General features: G+C 43.8%; 1 protein-coding gene across 1 annotated transcript in view; it reads right to left on the bottom strand.

Moving 5' to 3' along the window:
* LOC124013664 (large neutral amino acids transporter small subunit 2-like) overlaps positions 1-15,400 on the bottom strand; it is a 35,987-nt gene extending 20,587 nt beyond the window's left edge. Inside the window, exons 1-2 of the mRNA XM_046328038.1 lie at positions 14,798-15,400; positions 14,353-14,707 (exon numbers count right to left, since the gene is read on the bottom strand). Coding sequence (XP_046183994.1) covers positions 14,353-14,494 — 142 coding nt within the window. The 5' untranslated portion in view covers positions 14,495-14,707; positions 14,798-15,400. The remainder of the gene's footprint in view (positions 1-14,352; positions 14,708-14,797) is intronic.
* Between the last annotated feature and the right edge of the window lie 327 nt (positions 15,401-15,727).

Raw genomic sequence — 15,727 nt, 5'->3', positions numbered from 1 at the left:
AATAACTTCTGGACATCAGAACAGTGATTACTCACCACGAACTGGAATAAGCTTTTTCCTTTAACGAGTCCAACGAGAAGGATATACTGCTCTCCCCGGAACAGGCCCAAATCCCCGTCATTTGCGTGAAGAAAAGATGAAGGAAAAGGGGGCGTGTGGTAAGACGAGGGGTGGAGGGTGTGTGTCTTTTTGTCAATAACAGCTGGTGAGCGATGTCTAATATTAAAGAAGTTTCGGGTTATTGCTCACATGAGGTAGAGTACCTTATGATAAGCTGTAGACCACACTATTTACCAAGAGAGTTCTCATCTATATTATTAGTAGCTGTCTATTTGCCACCATAGACCGATGCTGGTACTAAGACCGCACTCAACCAACTCTATAAGGCCATAAGCAAACAAGAAAATGCTCATCCAGAAGCGGCGCTCCTAGTGGCCGGGGACTTCAATGCAGGCAAACTTAAATCAGTTTTACTACATTTTTACCTGTATGTCACATGTGCAACCAGAGGTGAAAAAAACTCTAGACCACCTTTACTCCACACACCGAGATGCATACAAAGTTCTCCCCCACCCTCCATTTGGCAAATATGATGATAATTCTATCCTCCTGATTCTTGCTTACAAGCAAAAACTAAAGCAGGAAATACCTGTGACTCGCTCAATACGGAAGTAGTCAGATGACGAGGATGTTTCGCTACAAGGACTGTTTTGCTAGCACAGACCAATGGCATTGAGGAGTATACCACCTCAGTCATTGGCTTCATCAATAAGTGCATCAACGATGTCGTCCCCACAGTGACCTACGTACATATCCCAACCAGAAGCCATGGATTACAGGCAACATCCGCATCCAGCTAAAGGCTAGAGCTTCCGCTTTCAAGGAGCGGGACACTAATCCGGACATATATAATAAATCCCGCTATGCCCTCAGACGGACCATCTAACAAGACAAGCATCAATACAGGATTAAGATTGAATCCTACTACACCGGCTCTGACAATTGTCAGATGTGGCAGGGCTTGAAAACTATTACGGATGACAAAGGGAAACACACACGCGAGCTGCCCAGCGACGTGAGACTACCAGACGAGCTAAATGCATTTTATGCCCGCTTTGACGCAAACAACACTGAAGCATGCACGAGAGCACCAGCTGTTCTGGATGACGGTGTGATAACGCTTTCGGTAGCTGATGTGAGCAAGACCTTTAAACAGGTCAACATTCACAAAGCCGCGGGGCCAGACAGATTACCAGGACATGTCCACATTCAACCTCTCCCTGATCGAGTCTGTAATACCTACATGTTTCAAGCAGACCACGAAGGTAACCTGCCTAAATGATTACCACCCCATAGCACTCACGTCGGTAGCCATGAAATGCTTTGAAAGGCTGGTCATGGCTTACATCAACAGAATCCTCCCGGATACCCTAGTACCACTCCAATTCACTTACTGCCCCAACAGATCCACAGATGACGCAATCTCAATCATACTCCACACTTCCCTTTCCCAACTGGACAGAAGGAACACCTATGTAAGAATGCTGTTCATTGACTACAGCTCAGCGTTCAACACCATAGTGCCCATGAAGCTCATCACTAAGCTAAGGACCCTGGGACTAAACACCACCCTCTGCAACTGGATCCTGGACTTCTTGACTGGTCACCCCCAGGTGGTAAGGGTAGGCAACAACACATCTGCCACTCTGATCCTCAACAATGGGGCACCTCAGGGGTGTGTACTTAGTCCTCTCCTGTATTCCCTGTTGACCCACGACTGCGAGGCCAAACACGACTCCAACACCATCATTAAGTTTGCTGACGACACAACAGTGGCCTGATCACTGACAACGATGAGACAGCCTATAGGGATGAGGTCAAAGAACTGGCAGTGTGGTGCCAAGACAACAACGTCTCCCTCAATGTGAGCAAGACAAAGGAGCTGATTGTGGACAACAGGAAAAGGTGGGCCAAACAGGCCCCCATTAACATCGACGGGGCATGTAGTAAAGTGGGTAGAGAGTTTCAAGTTCCTTGGTGTCCACATCACCAACAAACTATGGTCCAAACACACCAATATAGTCGTGAAGAGTGCAAGACATAACCTTTTCCCCCTCAGGAGACTGAAAAGATTTGGCATGGGTCCCCAGATCCTCAAAAAGTTCTACAGCTGCACCATCGAGAGAATCCTCACCGGTCGGATCACCGCCTGGTATGGCAACTGCTTGGCATCTGACCGTAAGACGCTACAGAGGTACGGCCCAGTACATTACTGGAGCCAAGCTTCCTGCCATCCAGGACCTATATAATAGGCGGTGTCAGAGGAAAGCCCATAAAATTGTCAGAGACTCCAGTCACCCAAGTCATAGACTGTTCTCTCTGCTACCACATGGTAAGCAGTACCGGAGTGCCAAGTCTAGGTCCAAGAGGCTTCTGAAGAGCTTCTACCCCCAAACCATAAGACTGCTGAACAATTAATCAAATGGCCACCGGACTATTTACATTTACACCCCCATTTGTTTTGTACACTGCTGCTACTCACTGTTAATTATCTATACATAGTCACTTCACCCCTACCGCACACTGACTCGGTACCGGTACCCCCTGTATATAGCCTCGTTATTGTTATATTATTGTGTTACGGGCTCGGGAGAGACGAAGGTTGAAAGTCATGCATCCTCCAATACACAACCCAACCAAGCCAAGCCGCATTGCTTCTTAACACAGCGCGCATCCAACTCTGGGGGTGCAATGGGGGCGCAACTAAATATTAGGAAGGTATTCCTAATGTTTTTACACTCAGTGTATATCACTGAGAGACCACCCACTGGGCACACACTGGTTGAATCAACATTGTTCACACGTCATTTCAATAAAAGGACGTTAAACCAATGTGGAATATACATTGAATTGACATCTGTGCCCAGTGGGAATACTGTGTTACCATACCCATGGGGAAGAATAAGCTTTGCACCAGAGGCCGTTAAGGCCCCTCATTGCTCCGCCTCTCAGTTCTAATGAGAGTGTGTGGAAAGAGGAGGAGAGAAAAACAGAACAATGGGAGATTAACATGGGTGTAGTGCAAAATGGATGAGAGGGGGAAAAAATGGGGGCAGAGAGAAAATTGGACGAAGGAGACAGACAGACAGAGAGCAAGAGAGAGACAGCGAGACATAGAGAGATAAACAGAGAGGCAGAGAGAGAGAAAATGTTGTTTTAAAAGCAATGAGCAGACCCTCCAGCAGACAGAGTGGGAACGCAATGTGCTGAGTTAGCACTGAGGATGAGGAGTCATGGAGAGAGAGACTGAGCGAGAGAGAGAGAGAGGGGGGGGGGGTTACAGAGTACAATGAGGAATGAGAGGCCCGTGTGTATGAGTGTGTACTAGGGAGGAGCCAAAACTACATCTGAACATCAGAACAATGCCCTGACAGCCTCTATAAGCATCAGACTGTCAGAAAGTTTATAGAGCAAGGAAACATGAAAGAGACTGCGTGTGTGCCTGTATGCGTGTGTGTGTGTGTTTTCTGGTTCAGACAGGTTCACTACTCGCGTCCCATCAAATATCTGACAAAGCAGTAGGGATCAGAGGTCAGGGGTTGAGAATCAGAAAGCTGACTGATTGGCTCATAAACATTGACAGCCAATAGGGCTCCAGGGTCAAAGGTTATATGTTATAGCTTGCAGTCGGATCTGAGTGTGGAGAATTTAAAGTTCAAAGTCAAAGATATTGATACCGATCAGTTTGAGATTTAAATGTGCTAGTGGTGTAGTTTGATAAGGGGTTGCGTGTCTCTGTGTGTGTGTGTGTGTGTGTGTGTGTGTGTGTGTGTGTACGTGCGCGTGTTTTAACACACATATGTTCTCTTTCACTTCAACATTTCTCTACACGTGCAGTACCAGTCAAAGGTTTGGACACACCTACTCATTCAAGTTTAATTATAAAAAAAAAACTATTTTCTCCATTGTAGAATAATAAATGAATCAAAACTTTGAAATAACACACATGGAATCATGTAGTAACCAAAAAAGTGTTAAACAAATCAAAATGTATTTAAGATTTTAGATTCTTCAAAGTAGCCACCCTTTTGCCTTGATGAAAGCTTTGCACACTCTTGTCATTCTCTCAACCAGCTTCATAAGGTAGTCATGAGGGCTTTATAAATACATTTGATTGATTAACAGGTGTGCCTTGTTAAAAGTGAATTTGTGGAATTTCTTACCTTCTTACAGCGTTTGAGCCAATCAGTTGTGTTGTGACAAGGTTGGGGTGGTATACAGAATATAGCCCTATTTGGTAAAAGACCAAGTCCATATTACGGCAAGAATAGCTCAAATAAGCAAAGAGAAACAACAGTTTATGACATGAAATTCAGTCAATCCGGAAAATGTCAAGAACTTTGAAAGTTTCTTCAAGTGGGCTCCCGAGTGTTGCAGCGGTCTAAGGCACTGCATCTCAGTGCTAGCGGCATCACTACAGACCCTGGTTTGATTCCGAGCTGCGTTAGGGTTTGGCCGGGGTAGCCCGTCATTGTAAATAAGAATGTCTTCTGAACTGATTTGCCTAGTTAAATAAAGGTTCAATTAAAATAAAGGTTAAATTGCAGTCACAAAAACCATCAAGAGCTGTGATGAAACTGTCTCTCACGAGGACCGCCACAGGAAAGGAAGACCCAGAGTTACCTCTGCTGCAGAGGACAAGTTCATTAGAGTTACCAGCCTCAGAAATTGCAACCCAAATAAATGCTTCACAGAGTTCCAGTAACAGACACATCTCAACATCAACTGTTCAGAGGAGACAGCGTGAATCAGGCCTTCATGACACCAATAAGAAGAAGAGACTTGCTTGGGCCAAGAAACACGAGCAGTGGACATTAGATCGTTGTAAATCTGTCCTTTGGTATGATGAGTCCAAATTTGAGATTTTTGATTCCGACCCGGCGAGTCTTTTTGAGTCGCAGAGCAGGTGAACGGATGATCTCTGTATTTGTGGTTCCCACCGTGAAGCATGGAGGAGGAGGTGTGATGGTGTAATGGTGCTTTGCTGGTGACACTGTCTGTGATTTATTTAGAATTCAAGGCACACTTAACCAGCATGGCTACCACAGCATTCTGCAGCACTACGCCATCCCATCTGTTTTGCGTGTTAGTGGGACTATCATTTATTTTTCAACAGGACAATGACCCAACACACCTCCAGGTTGTGTAAGGGCTATTTGACCAAGAAGGAGAGTGTTGGAGTGCTGCATCAGATGACCTGGCCTCCAAAATCACCTGACCGCAACCTAACTGAGAAGGTTTGGGATGAGTTTGACAGCAGTGACAGAAAAGTAGCCAACAATTGCTCAGCATATGTGGGAACTCATTGGAACTGGAAAAGCATTCCAGGTGAAGCTGGTTGAGAGAATGCCAAAGCTTAGACCAAAGCTTTCATCAAGGTGGCGACATTAAAGAATCACAAATATAAAATATATTTTGATATGTTTAACACTTTTTTGGGTTACTACATGATTCCTTATGTGTTATTTCATAGTGTTGGCGTCTTCACTACTATTCTACAATGTAGAAAATAGTAAAAATGAAGAAAAACCCTTGAATGAGTAGGTGTGTCCAAACTTTTGACTGGTACTGTATGTACATATCACATGTGCAGTGTCTAGCCTAAACCCCTCTCCTGTATTATTCATTAGCAAGGTTACCTTAGTGGGTGAAAGGTAAAAGCATGATAAATCTCAACCTCGACAAAAGCAAGTGACTGCTCCAAGAAAGCTGACTCCCGTGGTCTTTACTACTCTGCTGTATGAGCAGTGACTGTGTCGGCTTTGTAATGCATCAGTTCAGCAACTTTGTGTGTAACACTGATGATAAGACAATGAGGAGACTGGGTTAGGTTGTAGTGTCACTGGTGAGCTGGTGGGAGCAGTGTAAAAGAGACTGGTTTAGACTGGTTAAACTACGGTACACCTTATCTGTGGGATGAGCTTCTAGTTTCCTTATTCAGACTGTGTGTGTGTGTCTGTGTGTGAGAGTGAAGGGTGCTGACTGAAGTGGAACACACATGCATACGCGCTTACACACACACACACACAACGATTCACCCACGCGCACGCACACTTACGTTTCCTGTTCTCACTTTCACCCTGCTTCCCCTTTGTGTGAATTGTACCGGAAAGGAACACCCCTGATGCACACACAACCATGCACACACACACTCACTCACACACATACGCACCCACACACATTTCTTGTTCTCTCTGTCTACCTGCTTGCACTTCCTGCTTCCTGTTCTCACTTTCCCCCTGGTCCCCTTTGTGTGAAATGTACGAGAAAGAAACATCCCTGACACACTCGGACACAATGCTCCAGAACGGGTGGTTTTTCCTCTCTCCTCTTCCCTCTTCCCCTCCTCTCGTCCTACCTCTGATGCCAGGGCTGCGATTCTCCACCCTTCTCCAAAGTGGGCACTTGCACACTCCCATGATGGATTTAACCTCTTGAACCTCTGGGGGCAGTATTTAATTTTTGGATGAAAAACGTTCCCGTTTTAAACAAGATATTTTGTCACGAAAAGATGCTCGACTATGCATATAATTGACAGCTTTGGAAAGAAAACACTGACGTTTCCAAAACTGCATAGATATTGTCTGTGAGTGCCACAGAACTAATGCTACAGGCGAAACCAAGATGAAATTTCATACAGGAAGTGAGCCAGATTTTTGAGGCGCTGTGTTCCAATGTCTCCTTATATGGCTGTGAATGCGCAAGGAGAGAGCCTACACTTTCTGTCGTTTCCCCAAGGTGTTTGCAGCATTGTGACGTATTTGTAGGCATATCATTGGAAAATTGACCATAAGAGACTACATTTACCAGGTGTCAGCTCGGTGTCCTCCGTCGAAACTATTGCGTAATCTCCAGGTGCGTGCATGTTTCCATTTTGAACAGAGGAGAAACCAAACTGCCACGAGTGACTTTTCATCGAATAGATATGTGAAAAACACCTTGAGGATTGATTATAAACAACGTTTGCCATGTTTCTGTCGATATTATGGAGTTAATTTGGAAAAAAGTTTGCGTTTTAATGACTGAAATTTCAGGTTTTTTTTCGCAGCCAAACGTGATGAACAAAACGGAGCGATTTCTCCTACACAAAAAATTTCCGCCTGATTGGCCTCTGACCGAGGAATGGAACGGTCCAAAACTGACAAGAATTCTGAATACATTCCTCAATAATGATTTGAAAGGAAGTTTACACTTAGCCAGATCGAGGAGAAGGATCGGGAACAGGCGTGGAAAAACTGAACATTTGCTATCTAACTGAGAGTCTACTCATTGAAAACATCCGAAGTTCTTCAAAGGTAAATTATTTTATTTGAATGCTTTTCTTGTTTTTGTGAAAATGTTGCCTGCTGAATGCTAGGCTTAATGCTATGCTAGCTATCAATACTCTTACACAAATGCTTGTGTAGCTATGGTTGAGAAGCATTTTTTGAAAATCATGAGACGACAGTGTTGTTAACAAAAGGCTAAGCTTGTGAGCCAATATATTTATTTCATTTCATTTGCGATTTTCATGAATAGTTAACGTTGCGTTATGGTAATGAGCTTGAGGCTAGAATTACGCTCCCGGATACGGGATTGCTCGTCGCAACAGGTTAAAAGTGTAGGATTGGTGCAAACGTTGGCTGGAGGTAGTTTCCGCCATTGTTAAATCTATGACGGGAAGTGTGCAACCGCACACGTCTTGAAAAGGGTGGATCATCTCTGGAAGCACCAGAGCAGGTAGTAGCCAAACCCAACGTGTGTAATCTCCAGGAGAATATAGCCAAAACCTCACTTGCCTTAAAACGAAGCTACGGTAGTAGGCCTAAAGCTCAGACAAAGCCGTTCAAGTCATGGACGAGGCTTACTTACTCGCACAATGGTTGCATCCCAAATGCACCCTATTCCCTACATAGTGCACTACTTTATTTGGAATAGGGTCCCATTTGGGACGCAGCCATTGACTACTTCAGCTTTCTGATCCCCTTTTCAGGAACAATGTGCTGTGTAGTGTAGTGCCTACTCAGGCTTTTGCACATGAAATGTAATGATACATAGAGTGTCAGCAGCAGTGTACTACTACGGTGTAGTTTCGGGGAGATCGCTGATGATTGGTGTCAAAGTTGGACGTCTATCCATGTCCTTCAGGACTTCAGGAAATGCCTTCGAAATCGGCCACTAGTGGCAACAGTGAGCACTATCACCATCAAGTGGGCTTGTTGTGGACGGGCGTCGCGTCATCCCATGACTCTGGATCAGAAGGTTGCGTGTTCGGTCGTGGACACTGTTCTCTATTTTAATTTTACCCTATGCAAAACCTTAACCCTTGCTTTAAACATTTGGAATGACTGCCTTAACTTTACCCTTAACTTCTACATTTGATGTTCGGAGAAATAGAACAATACAGAGCAGCAGGAACAACAACAAAAAACGCTTTCAAATTTTACGTTTGGAGAACGTGGATGAACGTCTAATTCTGTAGTGAGAGCTTGTTGGTAGTTTTGCATTTTCCCATTAATGGTTGAGTTTAGGATCGGGGCCAACTACTGCTTGGACACTGTCCAACCTCTCCGAGGACACACACACACACACACACACACACACACACACACACACACACACACACACACACACACACACACACACACACACACACACACACACACACACACACACACACACACACACACACACACACACACACACACACACACACACACACACACACACACACACTCCTCACCCACCCCAGTCTTCTCCCTCCTCACACACCTGAGTCTTCACCCTCCTCGCCCACCTCACTCTCCTCAGTCCTCACCCACCTGCCCGTTTCCTTCCCCTTTCATTCCAGTCCAAAACACCTCACCCTTCTCAGTGATCACCCTCCTCGCCCACGTCACCCTCCTCGCCCCTCTCAGTCCTCACCCACCTCACCCTTCTCAGTCCTCACCCACCTGCCCGTTTCCTTCCCCTTTCATCCCAGTCCAAAACACCTCACCCTTCTCAGTGATCACCCTCCTCGCCCACGTCACCCTCTTCGCCCCTCTCAGACCTCACCCACCTCACCCTTCTCAGTCCTCACCCACCTGCCGTTTCCTTCCCCTTTCATCCCAGTCCAAAACACACCAACCTCACCATAGAGATGATGATGATTTCCCTTACTGTCACCCTAACTATGTCTGAAATGACACCCATAGTGCACTACCTATACTGATGTAGTGCACTACTTATAACCAACCATATAGAGCCCTACCATAGAAGCCATAGAGGCCTCACAGGCTACAAAAGCTAAGCCAGCTCAGCTAATGAAACAGCAGTATCACCTTGGGAATCTTAGTTCCTACAAATCTGCAAAAGTTCACTTCTGATCCCAGCTTTGCATGGAGGAGGGGAGGGCTGAAGAAGGGGGTGGAGGTGGACTTGAAGGAAAATAGGTGTACCTTAAACTCATAAAGAACTCCCTCAGCCCACTGAGGAAACTCAGTGAAGCAGACAGAGAACAAAGGGGAGAGTTTGAACATGGCAGTTTGAGTTCAGTGATCTGACGATAAGGCCTCTCACGTGAGATAGGAGGAGAGATCAGGGTCATTTTCATTTGGCACCAAACGTACAGAAGAAAACAGGGAGGGGCACTGTCTGAACTTATCCAATAAGAAACGTCCCTTTTTGTATTATGTTGCAAAACCTTTTGCTATGGTGTAAATAAAAATGTAAAATAAAATTATTTCACCTTTATTTAACCAGGTAGGCCAGTTGAGAACAAGTTCTCATTTACAGCTGCGACCTGCCCAAGATAAAGCAAAGCAGTGCTACAAAAACTACAACACAGAGTTACACATCAACAAACGTACAGTCAATAACACAAAATAAAAGAAAAAAAGAAAGATCTATGGCAGTGTGTAAAAAATGTAGAAGATTTGGGAGGTAAGGCAATAAATAGGCCATAGAGGCGAAAATAATTCAAATGTAGCATTAATACTGGAGTGATATATGTGCAGATAATGATGTGCAAGTAGAGATACTGGGGTGCAAAAGACCAAAAGAGTAAGTAATAATACTGGGATGAGGAAGTTGGGTGTGCTATTTACAGATTGGCTGTGTACAGGTACAGTGATCGGTAAGCTGCTCTGATAGCTGATGCTTAAAGTTAGAGAGGAAGATATAAGACTTCAGCTTCAGAGATAATTGCAATTCGTTCCAGTCATTGGCAGCAGAGAACTGGAAGGAAAGGTGGCCAAAGGAAGTGTTGGCTTTGGGGATGAACAGTGCAATATACCTGCTGGAGCGCTTGCTACAGGTGGGTGTTGCTATGGTGACCAGTGAGCTGAGATAAGGCGAAGCTTTACCTAGCAAAGACTTATAGATGACCTGGAGCCAGTGGGTATGGCAACGGATATGTAGTGAGGGCCAGCCAACGAGAGTATAGAGGTCGCAGTGGTGGGTAGTATATGGGACTTGGTGATAAAACAGATGGCACTGTGATAGATTACATCCAGTTTGCTGAGTATAGTGTTGGGGGCTATTTTGTAAATGACATCACCGAAGTCAAGGATCGGTAGGGTAGTCAGTTTTACGAGGGTATGTTTGGCGGCATGAGTGAAGGAGGCTTTGTTGCGGAATAGGAAGCCGATTCTAGATTACATTTTGGATTGGAGATGCTTAATATGAGTCTTGAAGGAGAGTTTACAGTCTAACCAGACACCTAGATATTTATAGTTCACATATTATAGATATTTATAGTCCGCATATTCTAGGTCAGAACCGTCCAGGGTAGTCAAATCAAATCAAAGTTTATTTGTCACTTACGCGGAGTACAACGGGTGTAGACCTTACAGTGAAATTCTTACTTACAGGCTCTAACCAATAGTGCAAAAAAGTTATTAGGTGAACAATAGGTAAGTCTTAATTAACACAATTATTTTGTTAATGTTCAAACAAGTTAGCCATAATTAATACCTTTCCACTAGTGTACAGTTACTGTGCCTCCCAAACCTAGAATGTTGTATTCAAATCTGCAGCTAAAATCCTAATTGAAAGCTTTTGGAGACAGTGTCTCCTGACCCCTCCTGTCTCAGCCTCCAGTATTTATGCTGCAGTATTTTATGTGTAGGGGGGCTAGGGTCAGTTTGTTATATCTGGAGTACTTCTCCTGTCCTATCCGGTGTCCTGTGTGAATTTAAGTATGCTCTCTCTAATTCTCTCTTTCCCTCTTTCTTTCTCTCTCTCGGAGGACCTGAGCCCTAGGACCATGCCTCAAGACTACCGGGCATGATGACTCCTTGCGGTCCCCAGTCCACCTGGCCGTGCTGCTGCTCCAGTTTCAACTGTTCTGCCTGTGATTATTATTATTTGATCATGTTGGTCATTTATGAACATTTGAACATCTTGGCCATGTTCTGTTATAATCTCCACCCGGCACAGCCAGAAGAGGACTGGCTACCCCACATAGCCTGGTTCCTCTCTAGGTTTCTTCCTAGGTTTTGGCCTTTCTAGGGAGTTTTTCCTAGCCATCGTGCTTCTACACCTGCATTGCTTGCTGTTTGAGGTTTTAGGCTGGGTTTCTGTACAGCACTTTGAGATATCAGCTGATGTACGAAGGGCTATATAAATACATTTGATTTGATTTGATTTAAAGAAATAAAAACAACAGTAAAAAGACAGTGAAAAATAACAGTAGCGAGGCTATATACAGTTGCGAGGCTATAAAAGTAGCGAGGCTACATACAGACACCGGTTAGTCAGGGTGACTGAGGTAGTATGTACATGTAGATATGGTAAAGTGACTATGCCTATATGATGAACAGAGAGTAGCAGTAGCTGTCAGGACCCGGTTACGAACCCGGGTCTCCGGAGTGAGAAACAGTCACTTAACCAACTGAGCCACGAATAGTCGGCAGAACCCAGAAGATGAGGCAGACACAGCAGTACTTGAGACGGTGTATTTAATGAAGTAAAAAGTGAAGTTCTTCAGGAAAACATGTAACTCCACAACCTCAAAAGGAATCCTACAAGAACAAAGGTAATCCTCCAAGACAAAAAAGGTAAATCCACAAGGTGGAAGGTAAAGCACAAAAAGCCTCAAAAGATACTCAAAAAACAAACAAACAAGAACAAAAAACAGAATTCCACAAGAGAGTCCACCGGGATCAACAAGAGTTCTCAGAGTAATAGGGCTGGGTGCTAACATACAAACACAGAGCAAAGAACAGAGGAAAACAAAGGGCTTAAATACAATCAGGGGAAACGAGGCACAGGTGCAAATAATAATGGGGATCAAGGGAAAACAAAAGGTCAAAAGGCACAATGGGGGCATCTAGTGACCAAAAACCGGAACAACCCTGGCCAAATCCTGACAGTAGCGTAAAGTAGTGATGCTAATCGGGCGGGAGGGTGCGGGCAGCAATCGGTTGAAAAGCCTGCACTTAGTTTTACTTGCATTTAAAAGCAGTTGGAGGCCACGGAAGGAGTGTTGTAAGGCGTTGAAGCTCATTTAGAGGTTTGTTAGCACAATGTCCAAAGAAGGGCCAGATGTCTACAGAATGGTGTTGTCTGCGTAGAGGGGGATCAGAGAATCACCAGCAGCAAGAGCGACATCATTGATATATACCGAGAAAAGAGTCGGCCCAAGAATTGAACCTTCATGAGGTAGTAAAGTGACTGTTGTAAAATGACTGTTCCACTGGATGTCATAAGGTGAATGCACCAATTTGTAAGTCGCTCTGGATAAGAGTGTCTGCTAAATGACTTAAATGTAAATGTTAAATGTAGTCACCTGGAATGCATTTCAATTAACAGGTGTGCCTTGTTATAAGTTAATTTGTGGAATTTCTTTCCTTCTTAAAGCGTTTGAGCCAATCAGTTGTTGTGACAAGGTAGGGGTGGTATACAGAAGATAGCCCTATTTGGTAAAAGACCATGTCCATATTATGGCAAGAAGAGCTCAACTAAGCAAAGAGAAATGACAGTCCATCATTACCTTAAGATATGAAGGTCAGTCAAAATGTCAAGAACTTTTAAAGTTTCTTCAAGTGCAGTCGCAAAACCCATTATGCTCTATGATGAAACGGTCTCTCCTGAGGACAGCCACAGGAAAGGAAGACCCAGAGTTACCTCTGCTGCAGAGGATAAATTCGTTAGAGTTACCAGCTTCAGAAATTGCAGCCGAAGTAAATACTTCACGGAGTTCAAGTGACAGACACATCTCAACATCAACTGTTTAGAGGAGACTGCGTGAAACATGGTCGAATTGCTGAAAAGAAGCCACTACTAAAGGACACCAATAAGAAGAAGAGACTTGCTTGGACATTAGACAGGTGGAAATCTGTCCTTTGGTCTGAACAGTCTAAATTTGAGGTTTTTGGTTCCAACCACCGTGTCTTTATGAGATGCAGAGTAGGTGAACGGATGATCTCTGCATGTGTGGTTCCCACCGTGAAGCATGGAGGAGGAGGTGTGATGGTGCTTTGCTGGTGACACTGTCCGTGATTTATTTTGAATTCAAGGCACACTTAACCAGCATGGCTACCACAGCATGTGTCCAAACTGTTGACTGTACTGTATGTAAATGTAATGTTTCCGTTTTATTTGTTTTTAAAAATAAATGAGCAAACATTTCTAAAATAAAACGTTGTCATTATGGGGTAGTGTGTGTAGATTGATGAGAAAAATATGTTAAATAGATTTTAGAATAAGGCTGTAACCTAACAAAATGTGGGAAAAAGTCAAGGTGTCTTAATACTTTGCGAAGGCACTGTAGCTCTGGTGATCAGATTTAGTGTCCAGATTTAGAAATTATACATAGAGTAGTTTGCTGGTTACATCGGGTTTCCAATTCTACTGGTAACGTAGGTGTAAATAACTTGCATTTACAAAAAGTCAGTTCAGTCATCTTCATTTACAGTAATGATGGGGATAATGTCATGACAGTTTAGGTTTGCGCTGAAGATCAAAGAGATTTTCAAACCACCTCAGAGAGATAAAGAATGACTGTCAAAATGCTGAAATAATGCAATAGGCATCAATGATAATTACCCTTAATTAGAAGCTTAAAAACCTACATTATAAGTTGAAAGTGATCCAAAACTAGTAATAGAGTCGGCGACCTTATGCTACTTAACCCAAACCTTGTTCTAGTCTTTGTGAACTCACTATATAAACCCGACTGCAAACCAACTCTCAGCCAACCTGAGCAACAGGGTCAGTTACATTTTCTACTAGGCCTATTCATAATTCACACACAATCAAACCTTTGCAAATATACATCAAAATTAGGACATTATCTATACCCATTTTTTAATATATTTTTTAACTTACCAACAATAATTCCGCACGCGCTCACAAGACCGATCTCTTTCTTCAGAGCCACCCCTCCTTCTCCGGACTCTTTCCCGGAATCGGGGCCAGCATCCCCGCCAGACGCCGCTGAACATCCTCGTTGCCTTGGTCCGTTCGTCATTTTTTTTATAAGAGTTGTTCAGTCCTCGTTGACACTTGCTGCTGCAGCTGTGCCTGCGGTCGCTCTCAGTTGACAGCTAAAAGAGCGCTTGGACGTAGGGGCTCAATTTGCGCTTTGGTAAGACAGCACAACACACCTCACCCAAACTTGTCGAAGATGATCGGATACAAGTTATTTTGACTTGTTGCTGTATACTGGTATAGCAATTCAACCCTTAAACAAATCGAATGGAGATTTCAGATGTTATGGGCACCGCACTACACAAATGGTTAATTTATATATACAAAAAGTCAGTGCACTTACACTTTATGTAAACTTTATTTTTAGCTCTGTATCATCATCATGTTTCTGTTGTCCTGAATACCAATGTATTTGTTGTTATAATGTTGCACTCGTGGGCTACTTGCACACTAACGAATTTTGTAAAATAAAAACACATATGCCTAGTTTGCGCTGCAGGCAACCACAACAAAACATTAGATGAGATAGCTTTCTATCTCGTTTGACCGGTAATGCGACTAGCACATTTGTAATTTCATTGTGCTATAATATATTTTCAGTGTTTGACGTCTTATTAAACATGTCTAAGCAAACAAGTTTCACGCATTCAATAGTACATTTAGTGAACAAGAATTGCGTGTTCCAGTGACATACTGCGAAAGAAACCTCCTGTCACAAAACAATAGCGTTCACTGCTTCCTTGTTTCCAGGCGAGAGCTCGAGAGACCCGACTAAAGCATCCTTTTTTTTAAACTCACAAACAAAACTGTGTCTTCCTATCCCAAAATCGACCCTCAATAAAAATGTCCTTTCTGGTCTTCAGACACGAGCTCTATCCTTGCTGCTTTGGTTTGACTCAGCAGTGAGCAAGATATTGGGTACATATACATATCCCTTCATTTGAGTACAGTAGGACCGCCCCTTTACCGCACTAGCCCGCTCCTCTTCTCGCCACCACTATTTCCTGAGCTTGTTTTCTTCCTTCAGTTCAGCCTGTTCCATATACCCAAACCCTCCTCCCCCATATTCAAGCAATCAGCTGTTCCTCGACCCACCTCTGCTCCGTACAAGTACACCACCATATCCCCTTCAAAACACACAGCAAACGTAGTACTACACTGTCTCTCCCTCTCACTCATAGGTCTTCGTCAAGGTGCAACCTGAGTCTAAGTGTAGCATGTTCACTTGCACCTCTTTTGGAGTGAATTTTTCTGACTTCAGGGTGATGAAATT

The sequence above is a fragment of the Oncorhynchus gorbuscha genome, linkage group LG25, assembly GCF_021184085.1.
Source record: "Oncorhynchus gorbuscha isolate QuinsamMale2020 ecotype Even-year linkage group LG25, OgorEven_v1.0, whole genome shotgun sequence".
NCBI classification, from domain to species: domain Eukaryota; kingdom Metazoa; phylum Chordata; class Actinopteri; order Salmoniformes; family Salmonidae; genus Oncorhynchus; species Oncorhynchus gorbuscha.
The sequence above is the reverse complement of the archived record's forward strand: the minus strand, read 5'-3'. Positions and strand labels throughout refer to the sequence as shown.